Source organism: Aulonocara stuartgranti (assembly GCF_965226115.1).
Source record: "Aulonocara stuartgranti genome assembly, chromosome: 6".
In the NCBI taxonomy this organism is placed as follows: domain Eukaryota; kingdom Metazoa; phylum Chordata; class Actinopteri; order Cichliformes; family Cichlidae; genus Aulonocara; species Aulonocara stuartgranti.
The window spans coordinates 26,023,491-26,047,233 of record NC_138944.1 but is presented as its reverse complement, the minus strand read 5'-3'; the positions used below and the strand labels follow the sequence as shown (position 1 = coordinate 26,047,233).

The 23,743-nt window shown below is 42.2% G+C and overlaps 1 protein-coding gene across 1 annotated transcript in view; it reads left to right on the top strand.

Moving 5' to 3' along the window:
- The window catches only part of frem3 (Fras1 related extracellular matrix 3), a gene marked incomplete at its 5' end in the record, with an annotated part of 31,453 nt that extends 7,836 nt beyond the window's left edge, over positions 1 to 23,617 (top strand). The window contains 22 exons of the mRNA XM_082537096.1: positions 8,982 to 9,128; positions 10,597 to 10,827; positions 10,903 to 11,028; positions 11,270 to 11,521; positions 13,904 to 14,053; positions 14,140 to 14,349; positions 14,745 to 14,942; positions 15,056 to 15,220; positions 15,595 to 15,777; positions 15,870 to 16,000; positions 17,773 to 17,931; positions 18,061 to 18,364; positions 18,445 to 18,576; positions 18,676 to 19,007; positions 19,615 to 19,807; positions 19,898 to 20,002; positions 20,314 to 20,441; positions 20,532 to 20,666; positions 20,761 to 20,887; positions 20,982 to 21,169; positions 21,268 to 21,414; positions 22,156 to 23,617. Coding sequence (XP_082393222.1) covers positions 8,982 to 9,128; positions 10,597 to 10,827; positions 10,903 to 11,028; positions 11,270 to 11,521; positions 13,904 to 14,053; positions 14,140 to 14,349; positions 14,745 to 14,942; positions 15,056 to 15,220; positions 15,595 to 15,777; positions 15,870 to 16,000; positions 17,773 to 17,931; positions 18,061 to 18,364; positions 18,445 to 18,576; positions 18,676 to 19,007; positions 19,615 to 19,807; positions 19,898 to 20,002; positions 20,314 to 20,441; positions 20,532 to 20,666; positions 20,761 to 20,887; positions 20,982 to 21,169; positions 21,268 to 21,414; positions 22,156 to 22,713 — 4,301 coding nt within the window. The 3' untranslated portion in view covers positions 22,714 to 23,617. The remainder of the gene's footprint in view (positions 1 to 8,981; positions 9,129 to 10,596; positions 10,828 to 10,902; positions 11,029 to 11,269; positions 11,522 to 13,903; positions 14,054 to 14,139; positions 14,350 to 14,744; positions 14,943 to 15,055; positions 15,221 to 15,594; positions 15,778 to 15,869; positions 16,001 to 17,772; positions 17,932 to 18,060; positions 18,365 to 18,444; positions 18,577 to 18,675; positions 19,008 to 19,614; positions 19,808 to 19,897; positions 20,003 to 20,313; positions 20,442 to 20,531; positions 20,667 to 20,760; positions 20,888 to 20,981; positions 21,170 to 21,267; positions 21,415 to 22,155) is intronic.
- Between the last annotated feature and the right edge of the window lie 126 nt (positions 23,618 to 23,743).

Sequence of the window (23,743 nt, the reverse complement as noted above, 5' to 3'; positions counted from 1 at the left end):
AGAAATCTGTGCTTAAACACCACAAAAACACTATTAAACTTCTTTATAATGAATTCTTATCTAATCAAAGTAGTTCTAGATCCAGACACATCCTTTCAAAATCAGTGGGTTTTAAACCTCCTTTGTAAACTCCAGTAATTCTTAATCCTGAATCGAGTGTAAACATACCACTTCTAAACCTAGTAAGTTTTACACAAATACACACAATCTGAATGTGGCCTCACGCTCCGGAAATACCCCTCAGATGCACTGATATGGGAAGCTCCCTAAGGGTCTTAGCAGCCTTTAAAAGATACCTGCCACTACATGCGCTCCAGTGATGCTTCTTCACGAGCAGGTCAAGAATACACACTCGGATAATTAACATATCCTCATGTGGAACTGAAGCAGTTTGGCATTCCTCTATAAGCCCTGCAGGCTCAAATGTTGCAAGCATACATGTACATATGTAACTGCGAGTCCGTGTATCTGCTGATACAGAAAATTAAGATCTTAATCAAACATAAACCAATGATGTGCAGACCAGTGACATTGTGTGTGTGGGTATGTGTGTGTATGTGTGGCCAGGCAAAGCGGAAGTATGGCTCTTGTAAGAGCACGTGTGTCAGTAAGTTGGGTAAGTTACTTTAAAAAAGTAATTAATTACTAATTACTTAGTCAATATTGTATTTAAACTACTTATCTAATTACTGTGTCAGAAAAGTAACTTAATTACTAAATAAGTAATTTAACTAAATACTTCTTAAAATCCCTATAAACCTTGAGTGGGCAAACAACAGAAATTAAACTTTCTAAATAATAAATACATTTTTTTAAAGACGGAGACTCTACAGTATGCAGCGGTAGCATCTCTTCCACAATGCAGCCTGCAATCACTTTTTTAAGCTCACCTTCAGACGCTTTCTGTGCTGCTGAAGTAAAATCGAGTTTTGCCTGCTTAGCAGGAGCTGCCGCGGTGTTACCCATGGATGATGAACAAGGATCACTCAGAAGTGTTCGTCTATGCTCTTGTGTCAGGCGCTTCAGTAGATTACTCCTGCTATTAACAGCAGCCGATAGTTTTTTCTCCCCAGGACATAGCTTACATATTACTGTAATAATAAGTGATCCGACCAGTTACCATGTAAGTGAAGAGACGGGAATATGTCCATTTCAAAAAACAGCCACTCGCTTCAGCCGAGTCCGACATCTTCCGCTTTAGAATACGACTATAAAGCAAACTGGTGCGAAATGACGTACAGCTGCACTACAGCGATGTTAAAGCGGCAGAGTTTACTTCTACGTTTAGGAGACAAATTATTGAAATTAAATAATGATATTCAGCGAGTTTAATTATTTTACAATGTAACGCAAATACATTGTAAGTAACTGTAATTAAAATACCTAAAAATGAACAGTAATTTGTTACTCTACTTTTTCAGTGGAAAAGTAATTTAATTACAGTAACGCGTTACTTAGTAACGCATTAAACCCAACACTGGTCTTAGTAAGAAGTCAGGAGCAGACACTCGGTTTGATTTCAGGGGTCTCTGTGAGGATCAGTCATTAGCATAGAGTTAGCATAGCAGTCAGTTGTTAGAAAAAAAACCCTCCTCTGTTGCTTAAAGTTTAAATCTACAGTGAAAAACATCTAAATTCTACATTTGATCTGCATTATCCGTACTATATGGTGCATAGTTTGTTTCTTTTTTTAATGTCTTGTGATTCCATTACAGTTTCTGCAGCCTCTGGTTCATTTGAGGTATTCTATACATGTTCATATCTGTATATTCACAAGAAAGCTATTATGTAACATTAAATACTTAAAGGTGTAACGGTTTTTCAAGTCATTGGTTTACTTTTACAGCACCTCACCTTGCTACAAGTTTAACAATAAGAAAGATTTTCTCAAATGCTGATTTGAGCAATAAAAATCTTTTAAAAACACGACAACGTCATCAGTACTGATTGTCCACACCACTGTCCAGCCTCACTGTCACTCTCCTTCTATGCATCTTCTGTGTTGTGGAAAGTTAAATAGGTGCAGAAAGTTGCTTTAAAGTCAGGTGGAGACTGGAGGCATAAAGAAAAATCTTTAATCACAAAATTTTGAATATCTTATAATTATTTGCCAGCAAATCCCGTCTAAAGTAGAAAGAAACCAGTATAATTATCATCTGCTACTGCGGTCATTTTAAAAAACTAATGGCTTCTTACTAAGTACTCAGAATACCAGACTTAACAGATCTGTGATGATGATCTTAGAAACAAACTAGGATTCAACTTGGGCCATCCTCACACCGTTTGCAAGCAGTAACTTGCACTCAAGTGACCAACTCTGGAATTTCTTACAGCCGTTCAAAGAGTGGGATACTGAAGCAGTAAATACCTGCTGTGACACAGCTCACATATATCCCCATCCATCAGGAATGGGTCCAGTGAGCCACGGGCTAAGAAAAGAAACCCTTTTGTGTCAGGCCTGTTAAACCTTGTAAATGTAAAGATTTTGGAGTGTTTTGGAACAATAATTTAAAAACAACAACAACAACAACAAAAAAACAAACATTTCATTCTTCTTAATCTTTGGTGCAAGTCAAAGTGCACCCCAAACAGAAGACAAAAACCAAAGACAGAACAAATAGCTTTGCATTAAGATAAGGTTTTTTTTCTAGTTGCAACAATATAGTCTCCCAGTTCTGCAGGGGGATCATGGGCCCTGGTGAGTTGAGTGTTATGTGATCATTCAGAGCCGGGGAGAGGAATGCACTTCCTATGGGACTCCAGACTCCAGGGCCACAGACAGAGCAGGGCCTAGAAGTGAGGTGGTATCCCAGGCAGACAGGTGTGTACGTGAGAGTGGAGGCTCCAGAGGGATCCCCTTTCAAAGCCTGTGGTCACCCCACTCCCAGCTCTGCAGAAATCTAACCCAATCTCAGATAGCCCGATAACCCACAGATTTCCAGCGTAAGAGTTGCCCGCTCTGGAGGGGGCAGCTCCCCAGAGGGGTGCAATGATATCAAGCCAGAAGAGAAAAGGGGAAACTGAGGAAAAGGAACTTGAAATATTTTTAAAAGGGCAGCATTTTGGTCACATTTCTTCAGTACTGTAAGGGTACCCTGCTGCATGTGGACTGCAGGCTGGCTGACATGGACATGCTAAACCTCTGCTCCCTAACAGTGTTTTGGGATCTTACATGTCACTCGTGTCAACAGTCACCGGGAGATTTACTGGCTAATGGTGCCACTGTCGGGGCCCCCGCGACTTAAAGAAGCTAAGGCCTCTCAGTCCTCCTCCACCGCACCCCGTCCTGTTCTCACTTACCCTCCTTCCCCTTTCCTCTTCTCTAAGAGCCCTTCAGGGTATTACTATTCTTTTTTCTTGTTTCTATCTCACGTTTCCCTCCGGCCCTTTCACTGAGCTCTGCTATTCCCTCACTCTTTGTCTCTATTTCTCTTTTTGTTCTTTATCTTGAGCCTTGATTTATGGCGACTGGTGGACTTCTGGGGTGCAGAGTTATGATGTATAGCTAGAGCGGTTATTCTTATCTGCTCCCACGTGGCAAAGCTGTCACTGAGTTACTCTGTGCCATGTTTTTTTTTTTCAGCCGCACTAGTGACTTTGCTGCAGAGAAGGAAACACTGGTTTGTTGGATTGTTGGTTCACTGTGGTCTGAAGTGAAATGTCTCAACAGCTTTTGAATGGATTAGTTTTGGTACATTCATGACACACCAGGAAGAGTTTGAACTTCCTGGTTTCAGTCGAGGTGCCTCAAAAGATTAATCAGGTGCAGTTTTTCATAATTTTTTGACTCAGTTGTCTTAACCAGAGCCTCCTTATATTTCAGCATTACACCGGTACCTGATGCTACACCTGATGCTACACCTGATGCTAATTTTTCTGGTGCCACAAGGGACCATGTATGAACAACAGGGTGGAGGGAAATGATGTTCAATGCAGGGAAGCACTGACTGTATGTGCACGTTGCACCAATACGGGAAGCTGCTGATTAGTGCTAAGCAGCAGACCAATAAAGCGCTAAAAGTGTAGGTCACAAAGCAAGCCACATTATTTATCACATAATTGCGTAAATCAGCTAAATCACTAAAACCCCATATGCAATCAAGGTACGCCGTTCAATGTCATTCAGTCATTGTGATCAGACCGAACAGGCATTTAGTTAAAGAGACTGATTATGTATTAATACAATTTAAGTAGATATGTCCATGTCATCATAATAATGTTGGTCCACGATTAACATTGCAACTGACTAAGTCATGTTGTGTGAGCATTCGGTTAGCATTAGCAAAGAATTTGGTGAATGCTATTAAAAACAATCACTAGCAAACCAAAATGTTAACCAGTGTCCAATTATGGGCACTGAATAAGCCAGTCTACGGGTATTTTTCCGTGCTTTCACACTGGTTTTATTTTTTGTCCCCTGAGGCAGCGTTCCAACATTTTAGCCTGAAATATCCTTCAGTACAGCCTTAATCTAGATTTAGATTGATCAATAGTGTTGTTTTGTTCATTATTTTTGCTTTTGAACTTTTTGCATGATTTGACATCTACATGTCAGTGCTGTCTAAGTTTGCTTGTTTTCGTTTTGTTGTCCCCGCCTACTGGCACACATGGGTCAAAGCTATTTTCAACTTCCTGCAGAGATGTCCTTAATGTCCTGAACAGATGCTGTGATGCAGACACTTCGATTCGTTGATTCATAGCACACACTGAAACTGAACGATTAAAGTCATCATTGCATCTAAGAAACCTAAATTTTAGATGAATCTTACCTGATCTCCTTTTTTGTCTGTTTACCCAGATGTTTGACATCCTCTAGATTTAACAGACCACACTTAAAGCCAGTGATATTAAATGCTGAGCATAGCTGGCAGGAATCTCACCAGTATTCATATGAACTGGATGATTGATGACGAAATGCAATAACGTGACGCTTGTCACTCAATGAGGATATTCTTAGAAGGTTGCTCTTCCTTGCATCATGCTGGTGAGCTTCATATTGACCTTCCTCTCAAGTGATACCTCCAGCCTGACCCACTGTACCACTGCATCTATGTATGGTTCCGGCAGTGCCGCTGTGTAAATATGAGCTGAGGGAGAATGCGCCGTTAAAGGACGCCTTTGCAGAGAAATTGTGAGGCTGCAATGTCCTGTAAATAAGCCATGATGTTGTGCTGAGTCATCCTGTTATTCTGTAACTGCTCTGTGTTTTCTGATGCACATTCTTAGTGCTTGTTAGGAGTTTGTGTCACTCGGCTCGTATAACAGAACACATTTCTTTAGCATTCGTTGCCGTCCAACTGGCATCAATCAAAGTGAAGCTAATTTATTAGATGGCTGCTAACAGGAAGGTTTGGAAATACATGGAGCCTATAAAACATTTCATCCCAGCAGAAATTATAATGATTGTCAGTTTAAAAAGCTAATGGAAATGTGAGCTTAGTGAGTCAGTCGCCGAGTGTATTGGATTTGACAGCCAGACTAATATAGCATGAGCGTCATAACAATTGCAATAAATCAAAAGAATTAATCATAAAGCACAGCAATCTGGCTCCTATGTTTGCAGCTACTTTTTGTGCGGGTCTTTCTATTTTGGGCAAAGCTAAACCATTTTCATTTATTTCTGAAGTGCTATGTGCACGCCTGGCATCCCGACTCTTGGCTTGCTCAGCCTCATGCCAGCGCCGGCCTCAGCGTCTGACAGCACGCACAAAAGAATTCAGAGAAATGTGGAGGCAGGCAGGCAGGGAGGCACGCCATGGCGGCAGATCTGGCCCACCCAGACTGCGGCCTGCTGTCCTTCTCAGTTGTTCATCCCCTTTTTGCGAACAAAGCCGACACAGGGAGGAAGGGGAACACAGAGGGGGAGGAGGTTTGTGGAGTACATCTGTCACTCTGCTACACATAATCTGGGAGTCTGGCGGGAAGGAAGGTTTTGTGAGACAGGGAGGGACAGACTGACAGACTAAGGGAGATCTTCGCTTTGATGTTCTTAGCCAGAAAACAGTAGTGCTGCTTTCTGCTCCTCCTGAGCATATATTATAACAGCAAATCACATTCTTCGTACTGTAGGAGTGAGGTGCAACGGAAAAAGGAAGATGTGAAACAGCCATTTCAAACAGCAGTGACAGCTGTTATTTTGGATAAAAAGATTATTAAAAACAACCGTGGATCACGCTGTGGATAACAAGGAGGCAATGCCAGATGTAACTCTGTGGTGGTGTCTCTTTATGATTGTAAATGCAATCATAAAGAGACACCACTATACGTCCCCAGAGCAGAGCTGTGAAACACACAGCACGACCGTTATTCGGCTGTGTAATGGGGCCTGTTGTTTTAAAAGTACAGGATTTGCATTTATTCACTTCTGCAGGTTATTTACTGTTGGAAAAATGAAAACGTAAAATGTAAAAATGAAGCTAGAATGTTTGTTGCTTATGATGGCAAACACATCATGTCAGCAGCAACATGTGTAGTGTGTTTCAGATAGTAATGTAATAAGATATAAAACATGTTACATTTGTCCCCAGCTTTCCCCATATATGTACAATTATATTTATATCTAGAAACAGTCACAGAGGTGTCGTAAAATGTAACTTTTCAGTGTCATTTGAATACTGTAGAAATATGTCGTTGCAATTTCGATGCTTGTTATTCAACAGCCTGTGAAATATCAGCCCAGCACACTTGGTCTGATTCATAAAAAGCCCTTTGTTTTACTCCTTGTAGTAATGCAGAAACCTAAAGCTGCCTGATTGCTTGGTGCCAAAACAATAGCAGTTTTTTGTCTTTGCTGTGTTCATTCAATAAGCCCTGATGAGAGACTCTGAATGAGCTTCTCCTCATATCAGCTCCAAATAGGGCCAACTGCCAGCAAGCACTTTTTTTTCCAGCACAGAAACAATCTGATGATTCAAGTCTTTTTTTCTGTGTGCGACTGTACATCAGGCTGGAATTGGTGCATTTTCCTTCTTGGGTGCTGAGAGCAAATCTGTGTCTTTAAGAGTTTTGCTTGTTTAGCAGGTACTGAGTCGATTCTGCTCAGAACACAACAAAGTCGAATGTTTTCAAAAGCCCGTTATTCTATTAACACTTGAAGAATTTGGGTCAAGCAAAAACAGACATGATACTTGTTTCCTGTATTTTTAGCCATGGCTGCGGGAAACCTGAGCACGAGCCTGGTGCAGAGTGCTCACCAGGCATTGCCGCTCCATTTTCGCAAGAGGATAGCCTGCATTCATGTATCCATCCGTGTACGCTAAACAGAATAAGACTCTTTCTTTAACTTGAACTCAGTTGTCCACACTCTGTTTTCGAGAAAGAAATGAAAAGTGATTATTTATGTTTACTATCCCACATTTTCCAGACATTCATCATTACTCAATCAAACATCAGCTGAATCTGATCATGCTTCTGCCTTTTGGTCCATGTGGATCGTTTCTATTGTGATACAACCTGGCTTGGCTTCAGCGCTGACATGTGGGTTCGAGGAAGCGGCCCCCTTCCCATCCTGAATACCCACACTCAGCTCCCCAGTGTTTTCATTCTCCCCGGTCACATAGCATAAAGACTGCAGCCCCTTTCTTCTTCACTGAGGCAAAAATGAGCTCAATGGTGGTTCAGTGTGAGGACAAGGAGAGGCTCCTTTCTATTGTCCCGTTGTTTGTTTTTGTTCATGCTCCTTTGACTGGTGTAATGTCTAGTTCACATTTGTTTTATTTTTTCTGACACCTGTATCAAACCTTTAAAACATTTTCCCAAAAACTTCTGCTTCTTCTTATTCAGTCAAGTCCTCTCACTCCTCTAAGCAACTTTTTTACAGAGTTAGGTCAGCGGGGCTGCTCTCAGTGTGACCAGCCGAGCAAAACTAAAGCGAGCCAGTTGTCTCTAACCTCTCTGATCCAGAGAATCCGCTGAGCCTGACCCATTTCAAAAGTCACAGGTCACCAGGCTCGCCTCACTCAAGGATAAAGCATTAAGCTATTTTACCGCCATTGCTAAAAAAAAAATATTCCAAGTATGCAGCAGAACTTATTCGCTGACATATTTCTGAAGCTGTCTGCATTAAGTCAGTGATAGAAACCAAACTGGCAGTTAGAGGGATTACATGAGTCATGAGATAGTGTGGATTAAAGACGGGATCTATGACTCTGACCTTTTGATATTTCATGTCAAATGTGTTTCACTTTTGGAGGATAGCCTCTTTCACTCAGTATTTACTCAGGCTCATATTGTGCGCATCCACACATTAAATCATCCTTAAAACAGGGGCAAGAAATTAATATTCCCCAAGGGGCCACATGAGAAACTGTTGTGGATGTCCGCACCCATAAGTAGTTCTCCACAACAGTCTCAGTTTCTCATCTGGCCCCTTGGGGAATATTAATTGGCTGCCCCTGGCTTAATGTATGATAAAAAGTCAGAAATTAGTAGAAAGGGGTAATTGTGCTCACTTTTTTTAAAGCCAGAAACATGTAATCATTTGTATATGCTCTTTGAGGTCACTAATAATATCCGACTCATCTCTATGTCCTGGAAATGCCCCACTCCACTTCATTATTTTCACAAGGGAACGCTACAGAGCATGAACAGTGCATGGCAAGTTCAATAAAGATAAAACTCTATGAGTTTTTCAAAAGCAGACAATTTCCATTTTATCTGAGTTCGCAGGCATCCTACTGAGGCCTGAGAATAAGAGAGAGCTGTAGGTAGACGTGGATAAGAATCCATTGAAATAACAAGTAATGCAACTCCTCCTGGTGAAGTGAGCTTTAGAGAAGCCCTGGTATTAAGTTATCATGTTTCCCTTCCTAAATTAAAATATCCCTTTGATTCCTTTTATCCTTGAGCCCAGAGCAGATTGCAGTTTATATGCCTCAGTGAGTCCCGATAGGAACAAACCAGATTATTGTAGTCTCCATCGGAAAGAAGTTTCAAATGAAATGCTAATGCGTTAGGTTCTTTTTCCCCCTGCCTCTCTTTAGGTGGAAATAAACTAAATCCCCAGCCATTCCGACTCAACTGGGCCTGGATCTCTCTGGAGAGGGAATACTATTTGGTGGATGAAGATGCCAAATTCCTGGAGGTGACGCTGAAACGCAGAGGCTACCTGGGAGAAACTTCTTTTGTCAGTAAGTGCTGACAAGTCATTTATTTAGCTTCTAATTAACTGCAGGAAACCTAATTAAATTTGTATGCTTTAGAAATGAGTGAGTTTTTTGTTTGTTTTTACAAACATAATGATTGCTTTTACTATAATCTGCAGACATAAACAGGTTTTTATGTGTTATGCTACTGTCTGCTTCATATTTTGGATGCAAATATTATATTTTCTACTCCATAACATTTATTTTAAAGCTTCAGTAGCTTATTTTGGAGATACGTTGACTCAAGCTACCAATATATAAGTAATTAATATCAACAGCTGCAATGATCCAATAATATAATGGTAACAATATAATGGTAAATGGACGGGTTAATGCTTTTCTAGTCTGCTTGAGCATTCAAAACACAGCATGTCTCATTCACCCATTCACAAACATAAGAGCGTTTTTGTCTCAGTGCTTTCTATCCAACATTCACGCTCCAACGAACGCATCAGGAGCATGGCTCAGTATCTTGCCCGTGGATACTTTGGCATGCAGACTGGAGCAGCCAGAGATCAAACCACCAACCGTCTGAGTAGTAGATGACATGCTCCACCTCCTGACCCACGTCCTCCCCAGTTATATGAAGTGCCATCCTCATAGTTACTTTAGCTTCTTTAAATATACAATAAATACATCATCAGCTACGTAAGCTGGATTATAACTTTCACTTCATTAAAAAGTCCAGATACATTTTTTCCACATGACTAAATTTAAACTCTTTCCTGGAAATGATCCTGAGCATTGTGGGACTCACTCGTTTTTAGAGCCAGCTTCAAGTGGCCCTTCAAGAAAGTGCAGTTTTTGGTACTCCCATAATGGCCTTATTTTTTAGCTCCTAAGGGGCCACTTGCTTGTCACTCATAAAAAGATATGATGGATGATGATACCACACGACCCTTTATTAAACTGACATTTTAACAATGAATTATTACCCACTTTTAAAGTCTCTTTAGACTTTCATGTTATTTATGTGTTTTTAAAGGTCAGACCTGCAATAAAGCATGACCATAGCTGCCTTTAGTTAAAATCTCTAAACATTCCTTTTAAGGCTGCAGGGCTTATCCTCAGCTTATCCCTGCAGCCAAACGAAGAAAAACTCCACACTCACGCTGCAGACATGTCCCCAAAGGAGCAAAGCTTTTGTTTTCTTCTTTGACTGCTGCTCCATTTCCTGTCCTGTCTGTGACAGAGGTTCAGTTGAATTCATGTATGACATTTCCTAGTAAGGCTTGCATGCTGGCCACTCACTCGCTGTGCAAAGGAACGTAAAACTCGAACTATCTTTTTCTTATTCTGCGGCGTCAGCAGACAGAATATTCTACCTGTTATTGTTGCATCAGATTGAAATTATCATGTGTACTGTTCAAATATGAAAGCCTGTACTTTGACATAAGCCCCAGGAGGAAGCACTGGGGTAAAATATTGCTGCCACTGGAATGCTTTTCCTCAGGTATTGCCACTAAGGACGGCACAGCAGAGAAGGACAAGGATTTCCGTGGTAAAGCCCAGAAGCAGGTTCAGTTCAACCCAGGCCAGACCACAGCGACCTGGAAAGTGAAAATCTTCACAGACCAGGACTTTGAGACCTCGGAAACATTTGAGATACAGCTGTCAGACCCTGTCATGGCTGTACTGGAGTTTCCTGACGTCGCGACGGTGGAGATTGTGGACCCTGGTGATGGTAAGAATCTGGTTATTTTGAGTTATTTGAACAAAATTGTTGTTCTTGGCCTTCATTTGTTTTCCTTCAAAACAGAATCGACCGTCTACATCCCTCAGTCAGAGTTCAAGATAGAGGAGGATGTTGGAGAGCTGTTGGTGCCAGTGCGACGTTCGGGAGATGCCAGCCAGGAGCTCCTGGTAGTTTGTTACACTCAGCAAGGTGAGATCAATCTGTTTTTATCAAAACACAAATAAATGAAATTTCAGGAGTGGAACCTTTTCTTTCATTACTTTTGACTACTGGTGATATATTAGAGCAAACATTTCTATGTTCATGTGTAGGGCTGATTATTTAATTAGTATTTATTTTGTGTTATTTTTTACTTCCCCCTTTTTAGTCCAATGACTTCCTGCTGTTAGTTTCCCTGCAAACTGATCTTTCTGTTCCCATAATTCCTCAGGAACAGCCACCGGCACCATACCCAGCACAGTCCTTTCCTACTCTGACTACATCACCCGGCCCGAGGACCACACCAGCGTGCTGCGCTTCGATAAGGATGAGCGCGAAAAAGCCTGTCGCGTCATTATCATCGATGACTCCCTTTACGAGGAAGAGGAGAGCTTTAACGTCAGCCTCAGCATGCCCATGGGGGGCCAGGTGGGCGCCAACTTCCCGTCTGCCAAAGTCACCATTTTGGCAGACAGCGATGACGGTGAGTGGGAGCGTTTGATCATTTGAGAAAAATAATGATGAACGTATGCTGAGCTGAGCTCGTTCTTTTTGGACCCGCATCAGACCCGGAGTTGAAGATGAAGAGAGGGATCTCCATCAATCATCTGTTTACAGACAGAAGGAGGGACCTCGTGAAACTATTGCACGTACAGTGTGGAAAATGATTATTTGATCCCCTGCTGAATTTGTAGTTTTACTCAAACACTCACAAATTTTACGCTAGTTTCATTTTAACTCAGAGAGACAGAATATCAAAATCAAAAATCCAGAAGAAAAACACATTACATAAAAGTTATGACCTGATTTGCATGTCATTGAGTGGAATAAGTATTTGACCCTGAGCAAAACACAGCAGTAAGATGCTTCTTGTAGTTGGTCACCAGGTTTGTTGGTGTACGCTGACATCCTTTGCTGCAGTTAGAGAGCCACAGAGGGCGGCAGGTGTGCTTGATCCTGTTGCTTACAGAGTCTCTTTGCTCTGTGTTTGCATTTGCATGTCTGCTCGCTATTAATCCACCAAAGGTGCGCAGACAGTCTGATCACCACAATCACCAAAGCCTAAAGACCTGGATGCTGCGCCTGCATCAGCGGCTCGACAGTATGGCTGTGTTTATGCTACAGTTATCCACTATACTCAGCCTGTCTGGGCGTCAGATACAAGATAACAGCAGACAGGTGCTGAGTGGGGAAAAGGCGACCTCTGTGAATGTTATGCTACACTGTAGCCCGACAGATCAAAGGACTTTAAATCTCACCGTGCTCCGCGGGCGACCCTCACCGGCATTTAGGAAGGCCCAGGGGGAAACAGAGGGCACCCCTTTGTATGAAGGGACCAAAAGGCAGGTGGTGGAGGGGGGGTGGGGGGAGGCTATTATGCAGGGAATCCAAATGACTGGCATGTTTTCCAGCACTATGTGGTCTGTATCTCTAAGGAGTCTCAACATATTAGCTTGAGAAAGAATCACAACATTCATTAGAGCCTCTTGTACTTTCTTTTCTGAATCATTGATGACAGATTTATTTTCCTTTCTCACATTTACCCCGTCTCTCGCGCCTTTCGCCCGTTTCTCGCACTTGCTTGGAGTTTAATTGATCTTTATATAAATATAACCATTGTGCATTCCCAGACACGTGAAGAGACAAGAGAAGAGTCTTTATTGTAAACCTCTATTGTGATCCTTCTTCTTCTTCTTGGTGGGTCCTGAAGTACCACCGCGCCACAAATCTGCTTCAGTGCCTGTAATGTGTGCGTCTCTGTTAAACAATCAGCCCTGCCTGAGTAAACTTGTGGTTTGGGACCTTGCCAACGACGAGCCTCTATTGTTACTGTTTGTCTGGATCTTCCTCCCACTGATCTTAAGGTTGCCATGTTGGCACTCACTTCACCCTCTCACCCTTATTTTGGTGCTAAATAGAAGCCGGAAGGCGCTGAATGCATCCCAGCAACCATTCCCTCAGCTTCAGTTGTCTCTCGCAGCATACATCGACTTCTAAGTAAACTTTAAGAGCAGATCTGCCGTTTCTCCTCAAGTAGTAATTACTGAGAGGGAAATTATTGAGACATCTGACATTCACTCATAGTGTCCCGAAATGGTTAACAGATACAGTGATAGATTTTTATTGACTTTTGTTACATATCAGCTCTGAAAAGATGAACCTCTATATCTCCACGTCTATCTATAGGTCAGATCTCTAAGAGCGCTGGCCGGACGCAGTGTGTTGAAAACCTGCTTTATACACAAGTGAAGAGAGATGAATGTGTTCCAGCGGTCTGAATTCTTGCCCTCTGTCTTTACAAAGGAGACGGTTGCCTCTCTGTCTCTGCCACCACCCCCCTCCCCTCCTTTACCATGCTTCTTATCAGCTTCTCTGTCATCAGACTCCAGGAACGTCCCTTCGCTTACCCATCATTGCCTGTGCACATACAAGCACACAGCTTATTCATCAGGTGTACCCTCAACCCTTTGGCGTTGAGTTCAGAGAGAGCTGTCGGGATTTAGATAAGTGGGGGAGGAAGGTTGAGGCAGGATAAGATGGATGACAGCTCTCTTCCTGTGCTGAGTAAAAAATGGGGGCATTTTGCTCAGCTATTCACTTCAATCTGTCCCTGAACCTGAACTACAAAACATGTAGTCTAAATATCCTCACAAATTAACTGCCAACATCCAAATGTCTGGGCTTATGCTGTGCCACAAAAAGATCTTTGTTTTAAGAGCCTGTAGAGAAAACACAGATTACTTCCTTCACTTTATGCGGTTTTGGAAACTACTTTGTCAGAATATTTCCATTAAGAAAATACTGACCGCTGATCATGGCTCAATTATTTACTAATTTCCCTTCCTAATATTCCCAACTCTCACAGAGCCTTCACTGTACTTCGGTGAGCCTGAGTATATCGTGGATGAGAGCTCAGGCTATGTCGAGGTAAAGGTTTGGAGGACAGGCACTGACCTGTCCAAAACCGCTACCGTCACCATCCGCTCCAGGAAAAGCGACCCCGTTTCTGCTGAAGGTAAAAATCAGACGTTTGACAGAATCCACAGCACTCAATCGCATTAAATAACACCATCATTTAATGGCTTCTTCTCTGTCTGCCAGCTGGACAGGACTACGTTGGCATTAGCCGCAACCTGGACTTTGCTCCAGGGGTGACAATGCAGACTTTTAGAGTAACCATCCTGGATGACTTGGGCCAGCCGGAACTAGAGGGACCCGAGACCTTTGACCTTGTGTTGCGGATGCCCATGAATGCGGTGCTAGGAGAACCAAGCAAGACGACCATCACCATCAATGATACTGTCACTGACTGTGAGTATCAGGTTTAGAAATCAAACCAAAGTACGGATTTATAAATCTGCACTCATAATCTTTTCAGAAGATATTCTATATTCATATTACTTATAAAAAAGTTCATTATCAGTAAATAAACAATGACTTAATGGCTACTCTGGCGCACTGTTATGTAGCTTTAAGGACAAATAAAGACTTTCTGAATACTTTTCATGTAAGATGTCATATGCTGGCTCTTAACTATTATACATATGTACATTATGAAGCATTTATTAAATGGTTTTACACATAAATTGTAGGACAAAAAATATCAGATCGCTTTAAAAAAATATGGATTCTTCATAGCATGAAACACTATCTTCTTTTAAATTTGTGAAGACTTTCTTGTAATTGATTGCTTGTTGGCTTCTCAGTGCCTAAGGTTCAGTTTAAGGAAGGAAGCTACAAGGTGGATGAGTCTGATGGGGAGGTAACAGCCACAGTGTACCGCAGTGGAGACATCAGCCTCAGATCCACTGCACGCTGTTACACTCGCCAAGGCTCTGCTCAGGTCATGATGGACTATAACGAAAGGCCCAATACTGATGCATCAGTCATCACCTTTCTGCCAGGTGACACCCTCCCTCTGACACCCTCCCACCCAAACTAATCTTTCATGTATCATTTGAGGTGTATTTATACATATATATAATATTTATTCTCTGTACCCTAATTTTCTCCCCAGGTGAGAGTGAAAAGCCATGTGTGGTTACCCTGGTAGACGACTCCATCCATGAGGAGGATGAGGAATTCCGCTTGGTGCTGGGAACTCCTAAGAGCAAGTCTCCTTACGGAGCCTCTATCGGGGAGCAGAAGGAAGCACTGGTCACTATCACAGATGAGAAAGACAGTACGTGTTTTCTGGAACTAAATATATTGCAAATAATAAAACAACATTTGCACAAGTGGGAAAAAATGTATCAAATATCTTGGCTGAGGAAAAAAAAGATACCCCTGGCCCAAGCCAAAGAGTGTGTATTTGTACTAAGTTAGCTAAAACTGATGTAAATAACTACAATAGAATAGCTCAATTATTTTGCTGCGTCTCATAACATCTGCTAACAACAGAACACGAGAATCTCAGTACCTTTGCCTTTTTTAACACTTATTCCCATAAACCACATTGTTATTTGGTAAAATCTGAGTTCAAATCAAAGATGTTCAAAAGAAAAAAAATATGTTCATTTAAATGTTTATAGTACGTGAATACAATTTTTCTTCCAGAGCCGATCATCCGTTTCTCTGAGATCAAGTATAGTGTGCGTGAGCCCCAGGTGAAAGGCGAAGTGGCCACAGTGAAGATTCCTATTCTTCGTTTTGGTGACACTTCAAAGGTTTCAGTAGTGAGGGTGCACACAAAGGATGGGTCTGCAACCTCTGGAGAAGATTATAACCCGATGTCAGAGGGTGAGAACCTGGTTTTAGCAGCTACACAGTGACTAAGTAACTTGCATGCTGCCTCCTGATATGACTGCACACGTCACTGTTTGTGTTTTAAGATGTGGCGTTCAAGGAGGGCGAGAAGGAACACTTTGTGGAGATTGAGGTCCTGTATGACGGTCAGAGAGAGATGAGAGAGGCCTTCACTGTGCACATGAAGCCTGATGACAATATGGTGGCTGAAATACAGGTGAGACGACGGCCACGTGGGATGCACGAGCAGATGCGCATAAACAAATATAAACCCAGAAGAAGGTTGTGTATGTGCGGGGTACAGTACTGCAGATCTACACAGGAGCCCTGTCATGTCAGCCTGTGTTAAAATAAGCAGGCAGCAGCTGGCAATGCTGTCAGCACGCCTGAACCACAGATATATAAAAAGCAGGAATGAGATGCTGAGGGGAATGTCCCAGCAGAGCCAAACAGAAGACAAACCTATAAACAGAATGGCGACATTCTGCCCATATACTCTACAGCAGGCATGTACAGCTCACGTGACAGAAATAGGTGATTACAGTACAATTTGTGTGTTGAAATTACACTGTATCATTTAAAATGACAATGTTTTTATTTCGGTGAAATTAAACTAATCTCGAAGTCAAATCCATTGTGGCATAACTATTAATCTCCAGCACCCAGTGTGTTTGCAGTATTACTCAGAGTGTATTTCTTTGTGAACAGTGCATTGAAAAGACAATTTTGTGAAAACAGATGAAAATTTCTTCGGGCTGGCTTCATTCAGATACACTCCTCAGATATTTTAACAAATACACCCGTTCAACTGCTTTCTAACACAAATATCTAATCAGCCAATCACGTGGCAGCAACTCAATGCATTTAGGCATTTAGACATGGTCAAGACAAACTGCTGAAGTTTACACCGACCATCAGAAAAAGGATGAAATTTGATTTAAATGGTTGTTGGTGCCAGATGAGCTGGTCTGAGTATTTCGGAAACTGAAGAGCATCTTAGGTATGCAGAAGACCACACCAGGTGCCACTCCCGTTGGCTAAAAACAGGAAAGTAAGACTACAATTCATATAGACTCTCTTGAATGAGTGTAATGAGGACCCAAATGCAGACACAAAGGCAGACGAAGGGTTAAACAGAAAGCGAGCCCTTCGAGGCGTTGGAACAGATACAAACGAAGATGAAAACCCAAAACATAAACGGGAATCTACACTGGGATTAGCAATAGGGAAACTGGAGCACAGAACAGGGATACACAATGGAGGACATCCAGGGACAGGAATTTAAAAGATACATGATTGGAACATAACAGATGTTCTGACAAGGGAGACTGACACTGTATACACACAGGAGGGTGATTAGTGGTGGAGACACATGGGAACACAGCTGGACTAAATACATCTAATGACAAGGGGAAGTGAAACAGAACTTAATACACACAGGGAAAGACTCACAATAAAACAGAAAACACACACAGAGACACACAAACTTGTACACGAGAGAGAGACATGACAGAGCTGAGAGAGAGGGAGAACGAGAGAGAATGACATGGAGAGGACTTACAGATGAGACCAAGACAACCTAGAAAGGGAACTGACTAAACATGTAACTAATAACTAGAAATACAAATGATTAAACACACATAGGGAAAGTTGCAAAGGACTAGGTGAAGAAGAATCGCAGTATAACTGCATCATTCGATTTGCTAGGTGTACCTAATAAGGTGTCCAGTGACTGTACACCAAATTGTGGTAATGACTAATCACACTGCGTTGTTTTGAACCAAAGCATTCAATGAGATAAATATGTTACTTCTAAACCTTTGCCACACTAGATTATGAGTTAGAGTATGTGCTTTTTACACATGCATACACATTAATGATACCCATAATCTAATAGTCTAAATGGCAGCGCTATAGGCTTATTTAAAGTGTTGGGTAGTTGTTTAGGATGACAGCCAGTTGACTCTGCGTTTTCTCTCTGTTTCCCAGATGAACAAGGCCATTGTTTACATTGAGGAGATGGACAGTGTGGCAGATGTTACTTTCCCTGCCATCCCCCAAGTGGTTTCCCTTCTCATGTATGACGACACATTTAAAATGAAAGACAGACCCTACCCACCCAATGGATACCCTGTTGTTTGTGTGACGGTGAGTGAGACGCTGCTTTATTTACTCTAATATAAAATCAAACAAAGCACTTTTTCAGTAGTAATTATTATATAAAACATATTGGTAATGCTGTTTTTAAAAATGTAAGGTTTATCATATTGTTTCTAGGCCTGCAACCCTAAATATCATGACTTTGATAAAACGGGTTCCATCTGTGCCGCGGAGAACATCAACGACACGCTCACTCAGTACCGCTGGCTCATCAGCGCTCCCACCGGATCAGATGGAGTAACCAGCCCCATGAGGGAAGTGGACACTAACACTTTCTTCACCAACACCAAGTCCATCACCTTGGATTCAATCTACTTCCAAGCCGGCTCTAGGGTTCAGTGTGCAGCAAGGGCTTTCAATGCCAACGGAGATGCTGGCCTGGAGCTCGTCAGTTCTATAGTTGTGATCAGCAAAGAGGAGGGTAAGAAGAAGCCAGCAGAGATTTACAGACAAAATACTGGATGTAGAATTATCTGGTTTAGCTGACCCTACCTTTTGCAGGTATGTGTCAGCCTCGTATCCCGGGTACTGTTGGAGCTGAACCTTTCTCTGCAAAGATTCGCTACACGGGTCCAGATGATCCAGACTTTCCCAACCTCATCAAACTGACAGTCCACATGCCTCACATGGACGGTAAGTGGCAAATTTTGTTGCAAATCTCAATATATGCCCTTATATAGCCAATGTGTGTGACAAAAAAAAAAAAAAAACAATCTTTTGCCCGTTCATCAGGAATGCTGCCAGTGATCTCCACAAGACCTCTGTCCAACTTTGAGCTTACCCTGAGCCCGGATGGCACACGTGTGGGCAACCATCGCTGCTCCAATTTGCTGGACTTCAATGAGATCCAAACCGGCTACGGCTTCATCACAGACGCAACAAAGAACCCTGAAATAATTGGGGAGACATCGCCCTATCAATACAGCGTTGTCATGCGTTCAGCCAACTCTCTGCGCTTTTACAGGAATCTCAACTTAGAGGCCTGCCTCTGGGAGTTCACCAGCTACTATGACATGTCAGAGCTGCTGAACGACTGTGGAGGATCCATCGGAACCGATGGACAGGTAGGAAAAAAAGTTAAATAAGTGAAGATGGTAAAATGTGTTTTAAAATCACCACATTTTACTCAGTCTGAATATTTTTTTTAAGTTTGTAACATTTACAGGAGGGCCAGGATCCAAGGTTTTCCAGCAGAAAGCTATATAGTAACATTATGAATGAGATATTGTGATTCAACTGGTATTAGCTGAATTGCCTGGTGAGCCTGTCTCTAGCTAGCTTGCTAGCAGTACCCCATAAAGTTGATTGTGTTCATCTGGAGGTCGCGTTATTCATCCAAGTGACCGGCTGACTAGAGGTTTCTCCAACCTTATAAATGATACAGCTGCATGACTGAAGCTCGGGCTGTTAGCTCAGTTTTGTTAGCCAGTGGTGTTAGTTTTGGTCATTATTGCAACTGTAGCATTTGTAAGGTTGGAGAAACCTGCAGCCAGCTGAGATTGAAGAAGTCACTTGGATGAGGGACAAAAAGTGTGTTTCACTGAAAAAGTCCAGATGAGCAGAATCAACTTCCTGGGATTTTCTTACCTGGATGATTAAAGACACTCACTAGCATTAGTTCCCAAAGAAATAGGTATTATTCACGACGGTGCCTTTTCCCTGCCCATTTAGGTGCTGAACCTGGTCCAGTCTTATGTCACCCTGCGTGTTCCTCTCTTTGTGTCTTACGTCTTCCACTCTCCGGTGGCTGTCGGAGGCTGGCAGCACTTTGACCTGCAATCAGAGCTCAAGCTCACCTTTGTGTATGACACAGCTATTCTGTGGCAGGATGGCATTGGCAGCCCACCTGAAGCTGAACTACAAGGTATCTTCATAGCCAACGCTGTTAGTCTTTACTGAGGAAAAATGTAAATTGGTGACGCTCATTGGAAAACGTTCCCCTCTGTACTCGTAGGAGCCATGTACCCCACCAGTATGCGTATAAATGAGGAGGGCCGTCTCGTTGTCAACTTCAAGACCGAGGCACGCTTCAGGGGGCAGTTTGTCATGTCTCATCCAGGTATGCATGTACAGTGTACACACCCTAAACCCATCTTGTGGGGTCATTCTGTACAAGCCGCCTCTGATTACCCTGTGGTCCACATCCTGTCGTTATCTATTTATGGAGTTCCACCTCAGGGGTCTTCCTGTTTGAAAGACCCAGAGGTCATTCAGCAAATGTCAAAATGACCCAACAGCGTTTACTTTTAGGCCGCAAGTAGCACAGGCAGTGTGAAAGGTCACTCTATAAATAAGTAGACACTGTTACTAGCTTAGGTTGGGCAAATTGCATTTGTGAAGATTTATGACTGTATACATGTTTGTTTTCAGGAACCAGCGTGTCATCTATGGTGATATGTGCTGACCACTCTGGGCTGACGTTCACTCTAGCCCTGGTCAGGACTGAGCCTACATACAACCAGCCCATGCAGCAGTGGAGCTTTGTCTCTGATTTTGCTGTGAGTCATTTAACTGTGAAAGCATCCTTCAACTGGTAAAGAAATAGCAAACCAAACAGCCCCATTCCTCAATGTCTGTCCAACCTCTAGGTACGAGACTACTCCGGGACTTATACAGTGAAGCTGGTCCCCTGCATTGCATCACCCAATGGGGAGTTCAGCATCCCTCCTGTCTGCCACCCAAGGGAGCCGCTTACTTTTGATATGGACATTCGCTTCCAGCAGGTTAGAGCTGATCGCTCTTAAAGGCTTTTTCAGTGTGTTGTATTTACACTTTGATGCATTATTTATTGCCTTTTTAATGATCCTTGCTCGGCAGGTGAGTGACCCGGTGGCAGCCGAGTTCAGCCTCAACACACAAATGTTCCTGCTGTCCAAGAAAGAGCTGTGGTTGTCCGATGGCTCCATGGGATTTGGAGAAGGAACCGATGCTGCTTTTTCAGAAGGTACTACACTGCTGCCATCTAGTGGTGTTAAGTAACATCACAGTGGGAAACCATGACCCACAGGGAATGTCACGTCATCTGTACTTCAATTCAGGCTCCATGATTTATGGCCGTGTGATGGTGGATCCAGTCCAGAACCTGGGTGACTCCTTCTCCTGCAGCATTGAGAAAGTCTTCCTCTGCACCGGAATGGATGGTTACGTTCCCAAATACAACCCCACTAACAAAGAGTATGGCTGCCTGGCAGACGCACCCTCTCTACTGCACAGATTCAAGATCCTGGTATGATGCAATAGATCACAAAGTATGATTGGATACTGTGGAAGTGAAAAAAGTAGATGGGGTTTCTGATTTTTCTGTGTGTGTGTGCCGTTCTGCAGGACAAAGCCCAGCCAGAGACTCAAGCTACATCATTTGGTGACGTTTCTTTTAAGGCCACACTGGCGCAGGACACACCAGGAGCTCTGTCTTTGATCAGACAGCCAGGCACTGACGGCTTCACACTGTCTTCCTCTCCACTTTTTCAGGTCTGCATTATTCTCAGATACAATATGTTCATATATGGAGGCCCAAAACTGAAGAAACAAAAAAACCATAAATAAATGAATAATTTAAGTAAATATGGTGAAAAACATAGACATGCTTTTCCATGTTGATCCTTTGAATGACAGCACCCTCATGTTAAAGTAGAAATTGATCAAAATTGATAAAAATCAATAAATACACATAACGTAATAATACAAAACTGAATTTTAAGTGGTAATGATAATAAATATGGGAATTAATGCAAAAGCGATGGAATAAACTAGCACAGCCTGCAATATTTTTTCAAATTCTTCTTTTCAAAGTCTTTGTTTCGCATTTATCAAACAAAATTCAATCAAAGACACAAGCTTTGGTTACCATAAAGCTACAAGCAACATATGTTAAATGTGAAGGGTGAAACGAATTTAAATGGAAATATAAATGTTTTTAAAAATATTTTGATATTAATGATCGCTGTATGTGTGACAATGTTTGTGCAAAGTATTGTTGCGACTGGCCCACCCGGTAAGAACGAGGTAGGATACTTACAGACATATGTGCGTACATATGCTACAAATATTATAGTAGGATTAATGGTTGTACATTTAATGATAAAATACTTTATTTATTATTATTATTATTAAATATTTTTTGTTTGTTTTTTAAATTTGGCACTTCTGGTCCTCCGTAGTTGTTTTGCACAGGCCCAGACTTAAAGAGAATTACACATCTTGTGCTTTCAGGTGGCTGCTGGTCGAGAATGGTTCATCCACACCATCTACACTGTCCGCTCCAGAGAAAATGCCAACCGCAACATTGGCAAGCGCAGCGTAGAGTACCTCCATCACAGCATCTTCTCTGTTGAGCAACCCCGCTCCTCCACCCGCCACCGCCGTGCCGCCCCCTCTTTCTCCGCTCCTGCTGTAGCCCAAGACATCGGTATCGAAAATAATCGGGGCACCAACATCCAGCACATCGCCCTGGACCGAAGAGACCGCATTGTGGTCAGCCAGCGCCAGCCTTGGCTCCCTAATCGTGACAGTTTCTTAGAGCGCCCCCTGCTGGAGAGTTCAGGCAGAGAGCCGAGTGATACTTCCACTATACCTTTGCTGGTGGGCGTCGCAGGCCTGATCCTCCTCACCTGCCTCATTGCCACCGTCGTCATTCTCCTGCTCCGGCGCAAGAAGCGTGAAAAGAAGAGCCAGTACCCTCCTTACGCCACCTCCTCTTCTTCAGCCTACAACGGCTACAGTCACAGCCCAGCAGGCATGTGGGGTGGCTCAGACAGCTCAGAGGTGTAAATGTGGGCCCGGCTCCAGTTCAAACATCTGTCCTCTATTAAAGGGACTTTGATAAGTCTCCTCCACCAATGTGCCTTCGATGCCAAACTTGTGTAGCACTGAAAAGAGCCCAGAACAGTCTGTGGACAGCAAAGGATGTCAGTACTCGGGGCCCACAGGCAGTGAATGCACCAGAATAATGAGGCTTGCTGATCTCTGATAATTGTTTGTCTTTAATTTACTGTACGTTCGTGCCTTTATTACAACCTATGCAGGATCATGGATATAAGTAGAAGCCCCTCAAAATATATCTGTTTCATTTAGGTTCCAAGTTGTAAAATATCGCTCTTTATCCAGTGTTTGCAAATGCATGTAATGTAACTTGTGAGTAAATGGCATCCTTGTTTAAATCTCATAAAAGCAAATTATTTTCTATTCAGTCTTTTTTTTTTGTTAATTGCTGTATTTCACCATGTTCATTATGTTTTTTTAGTGGAGAACAAAAAGGACTGAATGTTAGTCAAAACTGAGCTTAATGAATGATGTGATTCTTTTTCCTTCTATAAGAAGCCTGCAATACTACTACTGAGAAGAGTACTACTGTGGTGTCACTGAAAGGGATTGTAAATGTTATTTTAGTCTTTTGAAAATGCAGAAATCCACTTTTTTTTTTTACATTTTCTAGATAAATGTGGCTAAAATCAGATGCACACCTATCCGTGTACATATCAATGTAGGACTATGGGTAAAAGGAAAAAAAGTATTACTACACCCTGGTGAAACTTGAAAAAAGAAAAATCTGTCTGGTTTGTTGATCAAGGCCTGAAAACAAGTGCAGTATAAAAACTATACTTTTTCCTTCTACAAGTGACAGCATATTTTAATGTGCCAACTATTAGTAGACTTTTATGGCTTATTAACTTTGTGAAAATTTTCCAAATACTGGATGTATGTAAACTTAAACTGCCAAACTGAAAAGAAATATTTTATGAACGTGTCATTTATCAGCTTTTTTGTTTGTTTTTTTTTTAAAAAAGGGGGGAGATTTATT